Raw genomic sequence first — 20974 nt, 5'->3', positions numbered from 1 at the left:
GTTTTCAGTTTTTTTTGTTGCCCTTTTAGATAGACCCCTCACGCAGTCATTTTCTACAGGTCTAACGTTAAACAACTTTTCAAAAGATATTTGTCTCTAACTTCCCTTCAAAATGTGTCGGAAACGCGCATGGCAAGTGTCCTCAAAGAGAGCTGTCACATGATCAGTTGCCAATTTTGCTGTATGTTAAATATTGTACTTGGGGGCGGCAGTAGCTCAGGGGGTAGAGCGCTCGTCTTGGGATCAAGGGATCCCAGTTCGAATCCCGGCTTGTCCGTGTTACACGTCGAAGTGTCCTTGGGTAAGACACTGAACCCCTAATACCCCCAATAAGCAGGTTAGCGCCTTACATGGCTGCAAGGCCGCTATTGGGAAATGTGGAGCACATTGTAAAGCGCTTTGGGAAGTCATTGACTTGAAAAGCGCTATAGAAATACAGATCATTTCATTTCACTTAAATGAAGACTCGCACACAGATGTATGTTCATCAGCTTTACCGGAAACTTCAGTGCCTGCATGACAAGTTGGTTCACCTGTCAAACCCCGCCGGTTAGAACATATACATTGTAACAACTTTTTCTGCATGTTTTTTTTTTCATTTTCAACAAAAGCAGCAACTGCCTCACTTTAAGCCAGTTGGACTGTGTGCTTCAATGTGTGGTTCTGGATTTGTGTTCTATGCTGCATGGCTCTGTGGCTAGGGACCTTGACTCGGCCTCTTGGCTGAGAGCAAGTGTCTCGGCCCCTTGGCTTTGTAGCGTATTATGATTTGACCGATAACGGATAATGGATAATTGATAAAGAATACATAACAATAAACCTTACAAAATCCCCCTTTTCTATTCTCTTTTGTAGACACCAGCATCTCTGGTGTGTACTCCTCCTTGCTGTTTTGTTGCAACAGGAATATAACCTCCGTCGAAAATTATTGCAGAGAACTGTGTATTAATTCCTCTGCGGCGTTGTCATTGGCACCCATTGCTTCAGGATTGTATTATTTTTCTATTATTGCTCGTTTCGTTTCAATTGTCAGCATTCTCCTTTTTTTCTCAGACACATTATTGTTTCTCTTACTGGAACACATGAGTAAGGTCACAAAAAGGCTCACAAAAATGCTATGAAATGTGATCAAAGCAAACTTGCTGAATACAGGTAATCTACTGGTTCCACCAAGGGTTTGGAATCAGGTGGCTCATAGGGGCAAACCGGACCAAGCTGATGCAGGTGGGGAGCAGTCTCTAGTGGTAGCCTCTGGGACATCGCATAAGCTGGAATTTCCTTCGTAAAACAAGCAAAGTTTCTGTAAAAAAAAGAAAAAGAAAATACTCGTGCATCGAAATTCTGGTGTGTAGGTGTCAAGTTGGCCGTTTTGGATGTAAATCTCTCAGAAATTCAGTCCAGTGAAAATAACTTGTTTTTATATTCCTAAATACAAAAACAATCTTTCTCACACACACACACACATAAAACAACGTTTCAATAATCAGTCTAATTATATCTCTTGTACGTTTATCAATCTTATATTCTTTTATTGTGAAGTCGTGCTCATGTGTGTACTGTTTTCACTGCATAATAAACCACGCCCGCCCTTTGGGCTCTCTCTCTTTCTCTTTCAACCAACATGGAAGCCGTGAGTACTTTTGCTGCTGCAATCACGATGTAGTTTTTAACAATATATGTATTTTATCTGTGTAAATAAGGCCACCAAATAGTCTTAATAATGACTATCTCTGACAGTAGGGGTGCTCGTATAAAGAGGTACCACTGTATGTTTAAGTGGTGCTGAGACATTCAACATGTTAACAATTTTGAAAAGAAACCCGTGAAATCCAGAAGGTCCGAACCCAGGGCTCTTGGCTTAGGACCACCTGTTTGTGGTCACAACAGCCCCGCCCGGTACAATGGAGAAGCGATCCTTGGCCTGAGGGGTGCGTCTGGCCGTCCCCCGCGATGGCGGCCGAACGGGTGGTAGCCCCTCCAAACGGCGACGGTCGCTCTCCAGCCTCTCTCTCCTTTGCGCCCCCTCGTGCAAAACGCTGGCAGTGAAGTCTCGCTCGTTGAAGAAAGCCACGGCTTCGTCCCTTTTGCGGCTGACGTAGCCCTTGAGCACGGCATTGTAAGGGTTGTCAGCGCTGTCGGCATCTGGGTCGTCCGACTGATGCTTGAATTCCATGCGCGTGATGACAGGAAGGAGGAAGTTTTGTCCTCCGTCTTTGTGAGCTAGGCTAAGGGCTTCGGAGACCAGACGGGGAGGTAGTGGCACTAGATCGCAGCCAGAGCGTTTGTCCACGTATTGACTGTGTTGTCTTCGCACCAGAGCGACGTCTCGAAGAGAGCGACTTCGCCTCTCCTCCAGGTCTGTCACGATTCGCTCGGGGTACGTTTGACCGAACACCACACCTGAGCCAAGTTGGACAGAAGATCAGGGTTAGGTAGGGTTACTTTAACTGGATTATTTTCAATTACTTTTGGATTACTCCAATACCGAATATGCTAATATATGGGTTTAATCAGTTTATTACCAACAATAATTTGATGAAGAAAATGAATTCACAATTTGACGATTAAAACCAAATGAATATATAGATTTTATTATATTATTTGTCACCGATTTACAATTTCAACCTCGATAACACAAAATTTTGGGGACCCATAGATCTCTGTTGGGACCCAAAGATTTTTGCGAGTCCCCGGGCCGGGACCCATCACTTTTCACAGGTAAAATGAACACTGCCCTTACCTGCGCGCCGTAGCATGGACGCCGGACACTTCCACGGTTTGTGGATGAGATCATCGGGCAACTCGGCGAGTTCAGGACACCACTTCCTAACGTAGCTGCCGTACGGGTCGCAGGTCATGGCGGCGTCGACCGGATGCATGACAAAGTTCCAGTGATCCAGTCCGCACATGCCGCCGTTCTGCCACATCATGGCGTCGATGGCAACGTCGGCGTCCACCAGCGTGTCCTTAACGCACATATACAGTAATCCGTCGGTTATCGCGGTTAATGGGGACAGAGACCACCCGCGAAAACCGAAAATCCGCGAAGTAGCGGCGCCCCTTCAAAAATGCTTAAAAAAACGGATACAGGTATACAGTATACCCCCCGTCATTAAACCGAAGTGATCGCTGGCATGATAGCAAGGAGTTATTGGGTGACTCTTCACACTGGAACTGAATGTACCAAAACATGACCCACAAGTGTAGCCATGTCTTACATCATCAATTTACACGGAATAGGACTGCGGCGAAACCACTACGAACCATTCAGTATAATTGTATCAACCGCTCTCAACCACATGCAGCCATCGCAGTTTATTTCGCTTGTTAACACTACCGGTTACATATTGAAAATAAAAACAGTGAAAAGGTGATATTTCATGAGTGTTTTCGAAGCGTTTTGGGAAACAACAGTTAAAAAATGGTCTGTGTTCATTTTAATGAAAGTAAAAGAGCGACCTTCTGACAATAACAACATACTTTAGTTAGCGGCATCGAACGGCTTTTACAACAAATACACGAAACCACACACAATTAGCCGTGTTTAGGTAGTACAAACAACCTTTTCGCTTTTGGTATCGTAAAGTCAAACTTGAGATGAAATGTGACAGAAGAGAATACGCTTTGAGACTGGGAGGTCGCTGGTTCGCGCCTCGGCCGAGTCATACCTAAGACTTATAACATTGGTAAAATGGCGGCGCCCTCTGTTGGCTGCGGCTGCATCGGCTCGCTACAACGGGTCAGGTGTATCGACATTTCGTTCTGTGTACATTGTTACAAAGAATGACAATACAAAGGAAATTACTAATTACTATTACTATTATGTCGCGTTGCCGAGTTTCTCCATGATAAACAGCGCCACATAAGAAGGGGGTGAGGTGGGGGGAGTTGAAGGAGGGGGGCTGAGCGAAGCGACAATGACAAAGCATTGTGTCAGGGCCTCCCCCTCCCCTTCACAATAAAAGTGTCCACACCGTGTCCTCAGTTGACATAAGCTCGCGCTCAATGGCGTCAAGTCAATAAATGCTTTTATTGAGAAGTTAAGGTATATTTTTTAGACCCGCGAAGCTCTGAACCCGCAAAAGTGGAAACGCGAACTAGCGAGGTTCCACTGTAAACCCGATCATCACCTCTTTGACCTGTTGTCCTCTAGTAAGCACTACGGGTCCCTCAAAACAAAGACTAACAGGCTTAGAGACCAGGGCCATCACCACCCTAAACAAGCCCGCAACACTGAAAAAAATACACTATTGCGCTACTTTTTATTGCACTACTGCTAAGATGCACTATTTTTCATTCCACTTTAATTACGAAATAAATTGCACTTTCAACTTAGGCCAGTCTCCAAGCAATACATTGTAAATATTTTTGCCTATATTTTCCGACGTTCGTTTATCTAGCAGTTGGCCCGCGGGTCAGTTTTAATTGGCCCGCAGCAAATTCTCAGAATATAGTTGAATATGGCCCGCACATGGCGCTTGAGCTCAACTCTGTTGCACTTCTCAGTTTTAACACTAGATGGAGCCAGTAACGGAAAATGTGCTTCTCCACCCATGCATTTGGGATCCCCTGAACTGGAAAACATTGGAATTGTGTTTTCTTTGCTTATTTAATGAACCTTCTTTTCATTCATTTGAACTGTCATTGAAATTCAAAGTGTATCACTGTGTAACTTATTCTGACACCAAATAGATAGATTGTTAATTCTAAACCCTATCAGTGCAGATAAGCGTAAATTTTTGCTACTAAAAATAGGTTAACAATGAAATTAGAGAAGATGACCGGCTATCAAACTGAAAAATAAATAAAACATCCATCCATCCATTATCTGCACCGCTTATTTTCAGTAAGGTCGCGGGGGTGCTGGAGCCCATCCCAGCTGTCTTCGGGCAGTGGGCAGGGGACACCCTGAACTGGTTGCCAGCCAGTCGCAGGGCACACAGGGACAGACAGATCACTCGCTCATTCACACCTAGGGACAATTCGGTCCGACCAATTAACCTGACATGCATGTTTTTGGAATGTGGGAGGAAGCCAAAGTGCCCGGAAGAAACCCACGCAACCCACGGGGAGAACATGCAAACTCCACCCAGGTTTGATCTTATGACCTCAGACCTGTGCCGCACACGCGCTAACCACTGCCCCGCCATGCTGCCCGAAATGAAACATATTAAACAAAATAAATATTACCACTCCTCAAACCTAGAACAAGTCCTGTAGCTTTTCTTTCCTCTGTCTAACAGCATAGGAGCTACACTTAGGTATTGCTGATGTTTGTATTCGTGACTGTATCTCTATATACAAAAAATGTTCCGTATTTTCCGCACTAAAAGGCGCAGCGGGTTACAGGGCGCACCCCCCAAAAATAGTTTTTGGTCCTATATTTTCCATACATGAGGCGCACCGGATTATAAGGCGCTACAATGGGAACGTCGACAAAACAGTCAGATAGTTCAGTCAAACTTATTACCCCCTTAACATTCCCAAAGCTTGCTAAGAAGCAAATACGTGTCTCAGACATGTACGGAAACAGTGTCTGTACGATGTCACCAATCGGGAAAATATAAAGCCGCATAGCTCACCTAAGTTCTCTTGCAGCCATCACGTTCAAAAATGATACGTAACCATGGTCTTCTTACAACCGTGAGTGTAGTAAATCCAGGAGAGTGAAATATTTACAAATACAGAATAGTAAAAAATGTTTTCTCTATGCCGTAGTGCAACCCAACGTGTGATTCACATTCATCTTTTTCGGCCAATCGCAGGCTTTGTTTCGCCCCTTTAGCCTATGCCAGCCTGTAAATGATAAAAAGGATCCGCCCCCTTTACCTCCGAATAACTTTAGCCAATAGTGACTGATTCAAATGATGATTGACACATTGGTTAGGAAATGAAACGCCGGTATATAAATCCCAGCATACACCGCGGACGACTTCGCCTTCGGGGGAAAATCTAGTCGGAGGCTGCTTGCCTTAGTTGCAAGACTTTGTGACTTAATATTGATCCATATATAAGGCGCACTGTATTATAAGGCGCATGGTCAGCTTTTGAAAATAAAACAAAGGCTTTTAGGTGCGCCTTATAGTGCGGAAAATACGGTCATCAACATTTTTTTCTCCTCCCGGCCCTTTCAAAAAATGTTTAAGCCACTGCGGCCCGCGACTCTGTTGCAAACAATGTTGGCAGCGATGTTATGAACAACAAATCAAAACAGATCTGTTCTATTCGATTATTAAGATTCCGAACGGCGGTAGAACGTTGAACTGGTCCTCACCTGAAACCAGCGGTATCCCTCCTGCCAGGGCAGGTGGAGGTAGGCTATAAGGAACGATGCCACCACATGTCGGGTGTAGTTATTCATCCAACCCGTCAGCCACAGTTGCCTCATGGCCGCGTCCACCAGTGGGTAGCCGGTACGGCCTCGCTGCCAAGCCTTCAGGTGAACACGGTCAGTGCTCCACCGCAGTGCCTACGAAAGCCCAAACATACATTTCATCTTGTGCTTCTCTTTTTTTTAAAATGAACAGGGTTGGGTAGGGTTACTTTAACTGGATTATTTTCAATTACTTTTGGATGACTCCAATACCAAATATGCTAATAAAAGACAAAAGAAACTAAATATGAATAAAATGACTAAATTTTATGCAGGCTTGGGGAGTAACAAAATACATGGAATGGCAAAAATGATGTTGGCAAGCTGTTTGGATTTATTTTCATTTTGTTTCTGTCGCATTTTATGTTAGTTTTGCCGGAGATCAAAGAGATCAAAGCCAGGAGAGAAGGCTTACCACGTGTTGTGAGTCATCGTTTTATTCATATTTAGTTTCTTTTGTCTTTTATTAGCATATTTGGTATTGAAGTAATCCAAAAGTAATTGAGAGTAATCCAGTTAAAGTAACCCTACCCAACCCTGCACACACGGGTGTGGCCAATTGGGCACCATGGCAACCGTGACACACACACAGGGTTGGGTAGGGTTACTTTAACTGGATTACTTTCAATTACTTTTGGATAACTCCAATACCAAATATGCTAATAAAAGACAAAATGACTAAATTTTGTGCAGGCTTGGGGAGTAACGGACGGAACACATGGAACGGCAAAAATGACGTTGGCAAGCTGTTTGGATTTATTTTCATTTTGTTTCTGTCGCATTTGATGTTAGTTTTGCCGGAGATCAAAGAGATCAAGGCCAGGAGAGAAAGCTTACCATGTGTTGTGAGTCATCATTTTATTCATATTTAGTTTATTTTGTCCTTTATTAGCATATTTGGTATTGGAGTACTTTCATACTTTTCCTGGTGGTTCTCACCTTTGGGATTTTGAATTTACGACAGCCCCTCAAGTTATAATTTCCCTCTTTCCGAGTGAATAATTTTGGTATGTTTTCTGGCACTATGTTTTTGTTGACCTTAAATAACAGTTGTGAAGGGAAAGATTTTATTAAATCATCCAATTTTAATAATTTGGACTGCATGAATAAAATATTGGTATGATCCCGATATCCTACCCTGTGTATGGTTCTTATTGCAGGTTTTTGAAGGGTAAAAAGGGGCTGTAGTGAACTTTTGTAATTATTGCCCCAGACTTCTGCACAATATGTTAAATATGGCAAAATCTGTGCCAACCTTATAAGAAGGCCTGAGGGATTCCCAAGGAAGGTCAGGAAACAACGTGAGCTGCCAGTAAGCCAAATCTCTCCATGCCAGTTTGCGTTGGAATTTTGCCGGACGACAGCGAGCCCCCTTGGAGTCCCACAGGAGCCAGCGAGGGCTGAGCTGCCCAAAATGGAGATATGGCGAGAGAGTGCTAGTGTTGGGTGCGTCGGCTCTGCCCGACTCTTTGTCATATCGGTACACACCTGCGGAGGGAATGAAAACTCTTGTGGTTTAACCCATAAGACAGTGTTTTTCAACCAGACGTATTTCTGTTAACAGACTTCTTGTGAGTGCTGACGGAGAAGGCCAGACGCACAAGGACAGACATCGCGACGCCCTTCGGCGAGGAGGTGGTGAGGCCCAGGGAGGGGGCTTCCCTGGCACATCCATGGGAGGAGCCGGCACACCATTGTGCAGGGAGAAGATGGCCAATAAGAAGAAAGCTAAAGGACTTGAAGAGAGGCTTCCCAGAGATGCCGACGACACTAATTCGACTAATTCGGCCGTATTCGATGGAGTTCACTGAGTTTAATTGTTAAAGAAATTAAATCTGCCACCGTGTGGAAATGCTGGTCTGTTGTTCATCTTTTCCATCAAGACAAAAAAGTTGAGTTGAGTTCCTAACTCTGTGGATACTCAGCACAGTATTAAGTTACATACTGCTCCTTGAATAAATTCATTTATAAAAAAGTCCATGCAACAAGAAAATGAATTACTGGATGGCTTGACTTGCTGTTAGCTTGCTAATACTATCACTAATTCTATGATGTGGGGTTAAAGTGTGCACTAAATCAGAATCCTTGGTTTTACTATCGCCCTCTGCCATGAAGCAAGAGAATTGCAGGCTTAATTCAGCATCTGCAGATGTTCAGCACAGTAATAGGTTACATACAAATTGTAGTAATACTACTCATAATCACTGTTCTCTCTAAGCTGCACGTGTGTGCAATTGCGCACTACCCAGAGCTTTTCCGCGCACAAGAAAATCTTGCCAGCTCACAAAAATGAGGGCTCAATATTGCTAATTAAGAAGCGAATTAAGTTACAGTGCACGAAGGGAAAAATACACGGGTTCCCCTGACTCTGTGTTCTAAATGCGGTATTTTGAAGTCAATGTCGAAGTATAAGTAAAGTCAGGAGAGTTTTTCGAGAAACGGCTTCTTCGGCTCGGCTCACTAAAAAGAACCGGCTCTTTCGGGTCCCAAACGGCTCTTCAGGTTGTTTTTGCTTCTTTAGTCCCTACACGACCAAATATTATGTAAAATTGGGCACAAAATGACTTAAAGGAAGGGGGGAAATAGAACAAAAACGGAAAAAATACCAAAATGAAAAAGTAGTGAAAAGCTGAGAAAAAAACAAAGAAAAGGAGAGAAAAAGAGGAAAAAAGAACAGGAAAAAATCAGAAAAAAAGCCAGAGGAAAAAAAAGAAGCAAATAAAGGGAAAAAAAGCAAGAAAGGGGTAACAGCTAGGAAAAAATAAACACAATGAGATTTTTTAAAAAAAGGAATTAAAAAAAAAAGTAAATAGAGATCAAAAAGAAAAAAGTAACAGCTACGAAAAAATAAACAAAATGAGATTTTTTAAAGGAATTTAAAAAAAGAAGAAATAAACAGGAAAAAGAAAAAAAAGTGTGTTGCATTCAAATAATTTCCAATTATACCAAGTCAATCTTGTTGCCAACATTGTACTTCCACTACAAAATGTAATTAAATACAGTTCTGTATCGTGCAACCGACTCAATAAGCCCCCAAAAATGTTAGTATTATGCGACAAAAGATACCAGAAAAAAGAAATGGAAATCTTGTGAATGAATTGTAAAAACAAATGACGTTTGTAGGCCCTGCAACCTTTGCAATCGTATATTAGTCAATTCATACAAAAGTGAAAAATAATTTTGCATTGCCGGACACTCGGCAAAATGTCAAGTTTTGGACATGTTTGCTAATGACTTAGTTGCCACACTTGGGATTGCTGTTGCTCACTGTTGTTTCAAGCGTTGCTCACAGACTTTGTGTGAACGCGCAGACCCGTGGAAAGTTACAGGGAGCATTGTTCATAATATGAGGTGAAAATTCCCAAAATTGAGAAGTAAGATTTTTTTATACTGAATAAATATAAAAAATTGTTTTATTTTTATTTAATATTCCCATTAAATTCCCTAGTCTACAGCTTGTGTGGGCATATGGATTCCTTCTTAAAATGTTGCCTCACCATCACGAAGAAAAGCATCTAGCCTGGCATGAGCGCCCTCTTCGCTGAAGTCCCAAGACTCACGAATATTCTTTGCCCAATCGATCTGAAAGCCAAAAAATGACTGTGTCATTGACGTCCGAGCTTTGAAACCGTTTCATATTTTGTTCTGCTTTGCCCACTGACCGTGGTGCCGTCCTTTCTTCGTGGCATGCGTGCCAGGCCCAGTGTATCCAAAGGGGTACCCTGAGGCCAGGCGGAAGGTGTGGGGAGACCCACAGGTGGGTCCAGTGGAGCACCAAAAGCCGAGCCTGATGGATTTTGTCTGCAGCAGGTCATGAAGTGAGACACGGATCCAATTCCTACAAAAAATAAGTGAATTAGATTTTGTAAAGTACAGTACAGTGGAACCTCGGTTTTCGAACGCCTCTCAATTCGAACAAATCGGAGTCCGACCAAAAATTTCGAGAAATTCTTGCTTCGCTGTTCGGTCAAAAAATCTTAGTTCGAACGCCGGTAATGCGTGAGTGCGTACGCTAGGGTGCGATGCTGAGCGGCGTACGGGTGTTTTAGCCCCTAATTATGCCTCCGAAGAAAGTCAGTGCAAGCAGCAAAGTTGCTACAGGTGAAAAAAGAAGAGTAGTGCGTACAACTATTGCATTTAAGAAAGAAATAATAGCCAAAAATGAAGGAGGTGTGCGGGTGTCTGATCTTGCCTGCGCCTTCTGCTGACCACCACAAAGGTAAGAAATCCTATTCATAATTCTTTTCTTTATCCTTTTTTTAAATTTTTACACGTTCATGTTAGCGTAATCTTTCGTACGGGAGATTACGATAACGCGGAAGTACGATTAGCCTGGGTTAGCTTGATGTTTACGTTAAACATTCAAGGTAAACATTCAGGGTGTTGGAACGGAGCCCAACATTCAGGGTGTTGGAACGGAGCCCCCTTTCCAATGAACCGCTCACCACTTGTTGTGGAGACCCGGGTGCTAACTGACTTGTAAACAACCTGATTTTTTTATTTTTACACGTTCATGTTAGCGTAATCTGTCGTACGGAAGATTACGATAACGCGAACGTACAATTAGCCTGGGTTAGCGTTACATTAAACATTCAAGGTAAACATTCAGGGTGTTGGAACAGAGCCCAACATTCAGGGTGTTGGAACGGAGCCTTCTTTCCAATGAACCACTCACCACTTGTTGTGGAGACCCGGGTGCTAAATGACTTGTAAACGACCTGATTTTTTTTACGATAACGCGAACGTACGATTAGCCTGGGTTAGCTTCATGTTTCCGTTAAACATTCAAGGTAAACATTCAGGGTGTTGGAACAGATTAAAACGTTTTACATTACTTCTAATGGGAAAAATGATATCGGTGATCGAACAAATCGGTTTTCGAACAGGGTTCTGGAACGGATTATGGTCGAGAACCGAGGTTCCACTGTAATCCTTTTTTTTCCCCAGGAGTTTCATTCCAAAAAGCTCCCACAATAGTTAAACCCCGCGAAGTAGAAGCCTTCATTTATCTATTTAAGTTGGGGTGAATTGTTTGAGATGTCCTCAAAAAGTTGAAAGTAGATTTTTTTTTTCCTTTTAAAAATGTGTTAACAATGTCCGACTGAGTTCAAAGAGCCCTAATGCTTTATTTTCCGTCGCTTTTATCTTACTTTCATCAGGCCTGTTTGAGACGAAACAAACCCCAAAACAGATGAAGAAAGAATAGTTTGCTTTGCCACCATCTCCTGGCTTAAAGTCAGGCAGCTTTAAGTTTTCAAATGCCGCACCCCCCTTTTAAAAAAGTAGTCAAGTCAAGTCATCTTCTGCCGGGAAAGCTAGCATCATCTTGTAGTTCTAAATCATTTTGTCTTTCTCATTTACATCATCATTGTTGGATTCTCCTTTTCAATATCACTGAACTTTCACATTCACCATTCATATTCTATCCATATCCAAGAAGAAAGAAACTAAATATGAATAAAGTTATGACTCACAACACGTGTTAAGCTTTCTCTCCTGGCTTTGATCTCCGGCAAAACTAACATAAAATGCAGGGTTGGATAGGGTTACTTTAACTGGATTACTTTCAATTACTTTTGGATGACTCCAATACCAAATATGCTAATAAGAGACAAAAGAAACTAAATATGAATAAAATGATGACTCACAACACGCGGTAAGCTTTCTCTCCTGGCTTTGATCTCTTTGATCTCCGTGAAAACTAACATAAAATGCGACAGAAACAAAATGAAAAAAAATTCAAACAGCTTGCCAACATCTTTTTTGCCGTTCCATGTGTTCCTTTACTCCCCAAGCCTGCACAAAATTGAGTCATTTTATTCATATTTAGTTTCTTTTGTCTTTTATTAGCATATTTGGTATTGGAGCAATCCAAAAGTAATTGAAAGTAATCCAGTTAAAGTAACCCTACCTAACCCTGTATATAAAGATAGGCAACTTTGTTGTGGAAAAGAGACGTGCTGACATCAGACTTTCGGGAAAAGTAAGATTATCTGAGTTCTCTTGTGACGCTGAAGATGCAACAATAAAGCAAGAAACTCCCTCTGACGTCATCTGCATTCCTGCATTTCTTTGAACGCATACGAGAAGAATTAATTAATTCTCGAACCTATATTTCTCCAACAACTTAACCATCGGCATAATTTCTGACACACCTCTGAGTCCCACGCCAGTCGTGCTGACAGAATAAGGATCCCGAGTGCAGTACGAGTGGAACAGTTTGCATTGGACTCCATCTTTCTGCAGCGTGGACACCACTTCTTCATCCCGTTGCTTCAGCCAGGGCTCATAGAGGGCGTTGGCCACCACCGTTCGGGCCCCCGTCTCCTTCACCAGCTCTTTGAGAATACGAGCAGTGGAGGATCTGAGGTCATCAACCTCCAGGAAAACCAAGTGACTCCCGAGACGCTCGAGAGATGACTGAAACGATGACAACGCTTGATGAAGCCAGTATTTGCCTGGTGAGAGAAAACAGACAGAGGGACCAGAAAGAGTCTATGTGATTTAAAAGCTTTGGACTCATGTAAATTTATGAACTAGGACCAATGTTACCTGTAATTTTCCACGGGTCTGAGCGTTCACACAAAGTCGGTGAGCAACGCTTGAAACAACAGTGAGCCACGGCAATCCCAAGTGTGGCAACTAAATCATTATCAAACATGTCCAAAACTTGACATCAGGTTACATTTTGCTGAGTTTCCGGCAACGCAAGATTATTTTTCACTTTTGAATGAATTGACTAATGTACGATTGCAAAGGTTGCAGGGCCTACAAACGTCATTTGTTTTTACAATTCATTCACAAGATTTCCATTTCTTTTATTCCTGGTATCTTTTGTCGCATAATACTAACATTTTGGGGGGCTTATTTAGTCGGTTGCACGATACACAACTGTATTTAATCACATTTTTTAGTGGAAGTACAATGTTGGCTACAAGATTGACTTGGTATCATTGGAAATTATTTGAATGCAACACAAACTTTTTCTTCTTTTTCCCTGTTTTTTTTTAGTTCCTTTAAAAAAAATCTCATTGTGTTTATTCTTTCCTAGCTTTTACTCTTTTCTTTTTTTTCTCTATTTGCTGTTTTCATGTGTTTCTTTCTTTTCTTATTTTCTGGCTTTTTTTCTAAAATTTTCCTTCTTTTTTCTCTTCCTTTTGTTTCTTTTTTCCTCAGCTTTTCACTACTTTTTCATTTTGGTATTTTTTTCTTTTTTGTTCTATTCCCCCTTCCTTTAAGTCATTTTGTGCACAATTTTACATAATATTTGGTCGTGTAGGGATTTAAGAAGCAAAAACAACTTGAAGAGCCGTTTGGGACCCGAAAGAGACGGTTCTTTTTAGTGAGCTGAGCCGAAGAAGCCGGTTCTCGAAAAACTCTACTGACTTTACTCAACTTCGTTCTACTTCGACATTGACTTCAAAATACCTCATTTAGAACACAACGTCAGGGGAACCTGTGTATTTTTACCTTCATGCACTGTAACTTTGACTTAATTCACTTCTTAATTAGAAATTTTAAGCCCTGATTTTTGTGAACTGGCAAGATTTTCTTGTGCGCGGAAAAGCTCTGGGTAGAGCGCTATTACAGCCTAGAGGGAACATTGACTAGGACCACAGATAACGACTATTTCAGTAGTGTACTAATCACCGAGTGTTAAAACGATTAGTCGAATAATCGTATGATTTTTATTCTTTTCTTTAATTTAGAATGACATTCATTTAATGATGAGGCAAATGATAATGAACACAAGAAAAATGGGTACCATGAGAATCTTATCTTATATTGAACATACTGCGGATGTGTACAATAAATAAATAAAAATCCCCATCCAAAACAAATAAGGCATATTGCTCAGTCAGTAGAGATACAAATCCATAAATAAACTTCTGCTCCACATTTTAGGGACAGGCAAATAAATAAAAAATTAAAATAAAGTAAATATTTGTTATCCCTGTAAACCAAAAACAGTAAATACCGTATTTTCCGCACTATAAGGCGCACCTAAAAGCCTTTATTTTTTTCAAAAGCTGACCATGCGCCTTATAATACAGTGCGCCTTATTTATGGATCAACATTAAGTCGCAAAGTCTTGCAACTAACTTGCAGCCGCCGACTCGATTTTCCCCCGAATGCGAAGTCGTCCGCGGTGTATGCTGGGATTTATTTACCGCCGTTTCATTGGCTAACCAATGTGTCAATCATCATTTGAATCGATCACTATTGGCTAAAGTTATTCGGAGGTAAAGGGGGCGGATCCTTTTTATCATTTACAGGCTGGCATAGGCTAAAGGGGCAAAACAAAGCCTGCAATTGGCCGAAAAAGATGAATGTGAATCACACGTTGGGTTGCACTACGGCATAGAGAAACCATTTTTTACTATTCTGTGTTTGTAAATATTTTACTCTCCTGGATTTACTACACTCACGGATATAAGAGGACCATGGTTGCACATTATTATTGAACACAACGACTTCGGTGAGCTACTCCGGCTATATATTTTCCCTGTATCTTGTTTCAGACTGAACTCGATGTTTCTGTGATAAGCGGTGCAGATAATGGATGCAATGGAGTGTCTATTTTTAAATTAAACTCAATTCCAAGTGTTTATTGTCATGTGCACAGTAAAGTTGCGAGCGAAAAAGAAAATAAAAACTAAGGAATGGTTGGCATTTCTTGAATCCCAAGACTTTAACCTTCCGAATGATATTTGGAACGATGCATTTGAGTGACATCGTACGGAGACCGCATCCGCACGTGTCTACGACTTCTTTGCAAGCTTTCGGAATGTTAAGGGGGTAATACGTTTGACTGAACTATCTGACTGTTTTGTCCAGTTTCCCATTGTAGCGTGTTATAATCCGGTGCGTCTTATGTATGTCAAATATAGGACCAAAAACTACTTTTTCGGGGTGCGCCCTATAACCCGGTGCGCCTTATAGTGCGGAAAATACGGTAAAACAATATTATGTGCAAAAAAAACTCAATGACTCTCAAAAATTAAAAACTAAACAACTGACTTTTGTTCATCCGTTTTTCAGGCACTCTGGTTCACCGCTCAAGCTCTCTTTTGTAGTAAAATATACGCGTACAAAATGTACAGTGCATATCATCAAAACTGTATTGGCTTGAAGAGTCCTTGAATCTTACGGATGCTAGTCAGATGCCGTATCATTCAACTGTCCAAAGTGCTTCCCCTTTAAATGCTCATGAATAACCGGGGTACTGCCATGATACACAAAGTCTGCTTTGCAAATTTTGAAAGTAGTCTTTTTATTTGCCATACCCAGGCTAATAGCACCGAAACTTAATACGTTTTGGCACCATCATGTTGACGCCATCATTTGTGTATGTTACAGTTTAAGAAAGATAGCTATTGTGCATGAGGGACTCGGTGCAGAGATGATTTTGCACATCTGGTTAGCCATTTTGCACATCTGGTTAGCTGCTCCTCTTGCACTCTTTGCACTACTGTATAAAACTATACATAGCTATAATTATTTAGTATATTATTAGTACTTCAATACTCCAACTCAATACAAAATTTTATTTATATCTGTACATTCAAAGAAACTGTGCGGGTCAGATGTATCGACATTTGGTTCTGTATACACGTGTACAAGAATGACAATAAAGTATATCTGAATCTGAATCTGAATCTGAATAATCTTGTAAAATGCCTCACTCTGTTGGAAAAACGTGTCTGGTGAAAATGGTAACAATGAAACTACGATCAATTTTTGACAACCACCTCAAATAATCGTTGAAGCCCTAATTTTAACTACCGTATTTTCCGCACTATAGGGCGCACCGGGTTATAGAGCACACCCCCAAAAAATAGTTTTTGGTCTTATATCTTCCATAGATAAGGCGCACCGGATTATAAGGCGCTACTATGGGAACGTCGACAAAACAGTCAGATAGTTGAGTCAAACTGATTACCCCCTTAACATTACGAAAGCTTGCAAAGAAGCAAATACGTGTCATAGACACGTGCGGATGCGGTGTCCGTACGATGTCACTCTAATGCATCGTTTCAAATATCATTCGGAAGGTTAAAGTCTTGGGATTCAAGAAATGCCAACCATTCCTTAGTTTCTATTTTTTTTTCCGCTCGCAACTTTACTGTGCATATGACAATAAACACTTGGAATTGAGTTTAATTCACTCAACTCATCACAGCAACATCAAGATTGTTCTAAAACAAGATAACGGGAAAATATAAAGCCGCATAGCTCACCTAAGTTCTCACGTTCAATAATGATACGCAATCATGGTCTTCTTACAACCGTGAGTGTAGTAAATCCAGGAGAGTGAAATATTTACGAATTCAGACTAATGAAACATGTTTCTTTATGGCGTAGTTTAGCAAGCTTGCTATTCAGTCATCTTTTTCGTCCAATTGCAGGGTTTGTTTTGGCCCTCTAGCCTATCCGAGGCTCCGAATAACTTCAGCCAATAGCGATCGATTTAACGGATGATTGACACATCTTTTTCGGCCAATTGCAGGGTTTGTTTTGGCCCTCTAGCCAATCCGAGGCTCCAAATAACTTCAGCCAATAGCGATCGATTTAACTAAAGATTGACACATCTTTTTCGGCCAATTGCAGGGTTTGTTTCGGCCCTCTAGCCTATCCGAGGCTCCGAATAACTTTAGCCAATAGCGATCCATTCAAATGAAGATTGACAAATTGGTTAGCCAATGAAACGCCGGTATATGAATCCCAGCATACACCGCGGACTACTCCACGTTCGGGGGAAAATCGAGTCAGCAGCTGTTGCATAAGTTGCGAGACCTTGCGATTTAATATTGAGCCATATATAAGGCACACTGTATTATAAGGCGCATGGTCAGCTTTTGAAAAAAATTAAGACTTTTAGGTGCGCCTTATAGTGCGGAAAAAACGGTATGTTAAATGTCACGGTTGCCATGGCACCCAATTGGTCCCAGCCGTGTGGCGCCAGGTTCTGTCACGGTTGCCACGGCGCCCAATTGGCCCCGCCCATGGACAGGTGCAAGGGCACCTACTGGTGGTGTACCTTGGGATTTTTACAATAAAAGTAATGTGCCTTGATTCAAAAAAGGATTAAAAACACTGCACAAGCGAAAACTATCAATGGCATCCAACTTACATGCTCCTCCCATCGCAAAAGTCACCCCAGGCCCCTCTTCTTCTTCCGGGCTCCAGATGAATACAGGTATGATGGGGGCGCCAACCTCCAAGGATCCAACAAGAGCAGGGTTGTCACACAGCCTCAAGTCTCTGCGGACCCAAAGCAGCACCGGTGCCGCCCCGGGCACCGAACGGGGTAAACCGACCACATGCTGGGTGGGCGCTTTCCGGCGATGGCGTCTGCTTTTGGAGTGCTTGGTTTTTCCAGACTGGTCCCCTGTTTTGTAACTTTTTATGCCCGTTTTCTGCTCGGCAGTAACAGTCTGATTACTAGGCGTGATCGGACTTGTGTCCTTTGGATGTTGGCCAATGTTGGGTGTACTTTTTTCTTTTTTAGAGTGGCCTGTTGGATTCGATTCCCCACCGGACGTCTGTGGCTGAACTTCAAGCAGGGAAAGTGTCATTGCCAGTTCCAGGTCGTCGTCCTCGGCCTGCCGTGAGAAAATACAAATGCTGAAGGACGGTATTTTATATTCAATTGTTCATTATTTCAAAGCGTTTGTTTATTACTCTAAGCCCAGAAGCGCCTGTCTTTTTAGAATAGAATAGAATAGAATATACCTTTATTGTCATTGTTACAAGATGGGATATATTGTGACAACGAAATTGGACATGGCACTCCAGTTCCACATTTTACAGTGAGGACATAAGGAAAACAAAGAGATAAAGGAACAAAGAAGATGTTTGTACTGTCCTTGTTGTATAGGCTTTGTTTTCCTCCGGAGGGGGGATGTATGAGGGGGTGAGGGACAGACAGAGATGGGCGGATCCAACTAGAGGTTTGATCTTACTGTACACACGGTCCAGTGTTTTTCCCTAATTGCTCAGTCCACGTATTGAATGGATTTGGGAAGTACAGTACATAAACATGCCCGATTAAAGTCGCCGGCGACGATAAGAGCTCCGTTGGGGTGTGCTTTTGTAACAAAATATAAATTAAAACTGAATGTATAAACCAGGAGTGGCGAAGTTTGACACAAAGAGCTGAAATTTTTAACTATGAGAGTCAAAGAGCCACACCACGCCAGTGTTCTGGTTTGCCCGCGTCCCTGCGTACTAGACGCATCATTTTTGCTGGGGACGCATCGTCTCAAATCAACGTGCGTCCCCGGGACGCAACTTTTTTGACACCAAATTGTCATTGTTACCCGATTACTTTTTTTTAACTGAGATTTACTGCACTCCAAACTGTTCGTCAGGCAGATCCGCCATTGTTGTTTTGGTCTCGCGGTTCGAGTTTTCGTTTGGACGCCGATCTCCAGTTCAAGGTGTGTAGTGAAAGTCCGTCTCTCTTTAGAGAACCGGCTTTTTCGGCTCAACTCATTAAAGAGCCGGCTCTCAAACGGCTCACTTGCTTTGATGCATAATATTACGAATGATTATGTTGTATAAAGAAGTTAAGAAAAAAAGGAAGTATAAAAGGAGAAAATAAAAAATCAATCCCTTCAATCAGTATATTACCAACAATAATTAAATGGGGAAAATAAATTAATAATTTGAATAAGAAAATTTATTATTCTACTTAATTATATTTGAATGTATTTTTTTCCTTCAACAGTGAATGTCCAAGCGACTTCATTTTTGAACTTTTTTTTATAATAAACCTCATTCATGTCGAGCAACTCAGGATCTCACAACAAAATGTTCATTTACAATATATATGATAAAACCAGGGTTGGGTAGGGTTACTTTAACTGGATTACTTTCAATTACTTTTGGATTACGCCAATACCAAATATGCTAATAAAAGACAAAAGAAACTAAATATGAATCAAATGATGACTCACAACACGTGGTAAGCTTTCTCTCCTGGCTTTGATCTCTTTGATCTCCGGCAAAACGAACAACAAATGCGACAGAAACAAAATGAAAATAAATCCAAACAGCTTGCCAACATCATTTTTGCCCGTTCCATGTATTCCATTACTCCCAAAGCCTGCACAAAATTTAGTCATTTCTTTTGTCTTTTATTAGCATATTTGGTATTGGAGTAATCCAAAAGTAATTGAAAGTAATCCAGTTAAAGTAACCCTACCCAACCCTGGTTGCAGATACTAAAAATAATCAAACGAGACATGAATCCAGTGTAAGGTATGTATAGCCCAAGCCTGCACAAAATTTAGTAATTTTATTCATATTTAGTTTCCTTTGTCTTTTATTAGCATATGTGGTATTGGAGTAATCCAAAAGTAATTGAAAGTAATGAAATGATCTGCATTTATATAGTCAAGACTTCCCAAAGCGCTTTACAGTGTGCTTCACATTTCCCAATAGCGGCCGTGCAGTCATGTAAGGCGCTAACCTGCATATTGGGGGTATCAGGGGTTCAGTGTCTTACCCAAGGACACTTCGACATGTAACACGGAGGAGCCGGGATTCAAACTGCGATCTCTTGATCCCAAGACGAGCGCTCTACCTCCTGAAGTTAAAGTAACCCTACCCAACCCTGGATATAACGAAACACGCGTACAATATAACATGTTAAACTACATAAATAAACAAGTTTGAAAAAAGAAATATGGTGTAAGATTATTTTGTATTTTGTAAGGGAAAATACGACAGTTTGTAAGGGCATGGAGCTCTGGAGGTTGACAGGTATGCAATGAATACTTGATGTGATAATGTACTAGTACCTTCGCGAAATATTCCTCGTATATGGAGACAAGAGTGGAGTGCAAAGAGCTGTTGGCTGAAGACAGAGGCTGGACAACAGTCGGAAACTGGTCCCGGGTCTTCTGGTGGCCGAAAATGGACAGGAACATGGTGAAGAACCCCTCAGGATCCTCCCGTCCTGTTAGCACTTCCCTCAAAAGCTTTCGGACCATGACCAGTTTGTCCTCTTCTTCTCCTCTTTGAGGCATTTTCTGTTGGAAGGTGAATGCTTTTATGTCATTATTATGCGTCCAAAACCGATAGCGTGTTTCACGTGCGCACAATCCGCACACAACTGTTACTAAACAGCTGACGAGAGTTACATAAAAAACAAAAAACAGTTTCGTAACCAGTCATGTTTTTGTAATGAATCACTATTACCACTAAGGGGAGCTAGAGTCTAAAATGACAGACCAAGGACGCCACGTACCAGCATCACATTGCATTTCGTATTCAGTATGAATCCAACTCACAGGCAGGGTTGGGTAGGGTTACTTTAACTTGATTACTTTCAATTACTTTTGGATGACTCCAATACCAAATATACTAATACAAGACAAAAGAAACTAAATATGAATAAAATGATGACTCACAACACGTGGTAAGCTTTCTCTCTTGGCTTTGAACTCCGGCAAAACTAACATAAAATGTGACAGAAACATAATGAAAATAAATCCAAACAGCTTGCCAACATCATTTTTGCCCTTCCATGTATTCCGTTACTCCCCAAGCCTGTACAAAATTCTGTCATTTTATTCGTATTTACCGTAAATT

The 20974-nt window shown here is 41.5% G+C and overlaps 1 protein-coding gene across 1 annotated transcript; it reads right to left on the bottom strand.

Annotated features, from left to right (window-relative positions):
- Positions 1–480: 480 nt before the first annotated feature.
- Positions 481–20506, bottom strand: LOC148362150 (uncharacterized). Its single transcript, XM_088339573.1, has 9 exons — positions 20182–20506; positions 17508–17979; positions 12529–12831; positions 10036–10211; positions 9871–9955; positions 7629–7861; positions 6275–6469; positions 2741–2966; positions 481–2400 (listed from the first exon to the last, which is right to left on the bottom strand). The coding sequence occupies exons 1-9, from the start codon at positions 20407–20409 to the stop codon at positions 1859–1861; spliced, it is 2460 nt and encodes an 819-aa protein (XP_088195699.1). The 5' UTR covers positions 20410–20506; the 3' UTR covers positions 481–1858.
- Positions 20507–20974: the final 468 nt, after the last annotated feature.

This window comes from Urocampus carinirostris, chromosome 7 (genome assembly GCF_059441175.1).
Source record: "Urocampus carinirostris isolate Australia breed hairy pipefish chromosome 7, RoL_Ucar_1.0, whole genome shotgun sequence".
NCBI classification, from domain to species: Eukaryota; Metazoa; Chordata; class Actinopteri; order Syngnathiformes; family Syngnathidae; genus Urocampus; species Urocampus carinirostris.
The sequence above is the reverse complement of the archived record's forward strand: the minus strand, read 5'-3'. Positions and strand labels throughout refer to the sequence as shown.

Coding starts and splice junctions, on each gene's coding strand:
- LOC148362150 (XM_088339573.1), bottom strand. CDS start 20,409: ATGCCTCAAAGAGGAGAAGAAGAGGACAAACTGGTCATGGTCCGAAAG. Junction 9,956..10,035: donor GAAGAAAGGACGGCACCACG/GTCAGTGGGCAA, acceptor TTTGGCTTTCAG/ATCGATTGGGCAAAGAATAT. Junction 2,967..6,274: donor AGGGATACCGCTGGTTTCAG/GTGAGGACCAGT, acceptor ATGTGCGTTAAG/GACACGCTGGTGGACGCCGA.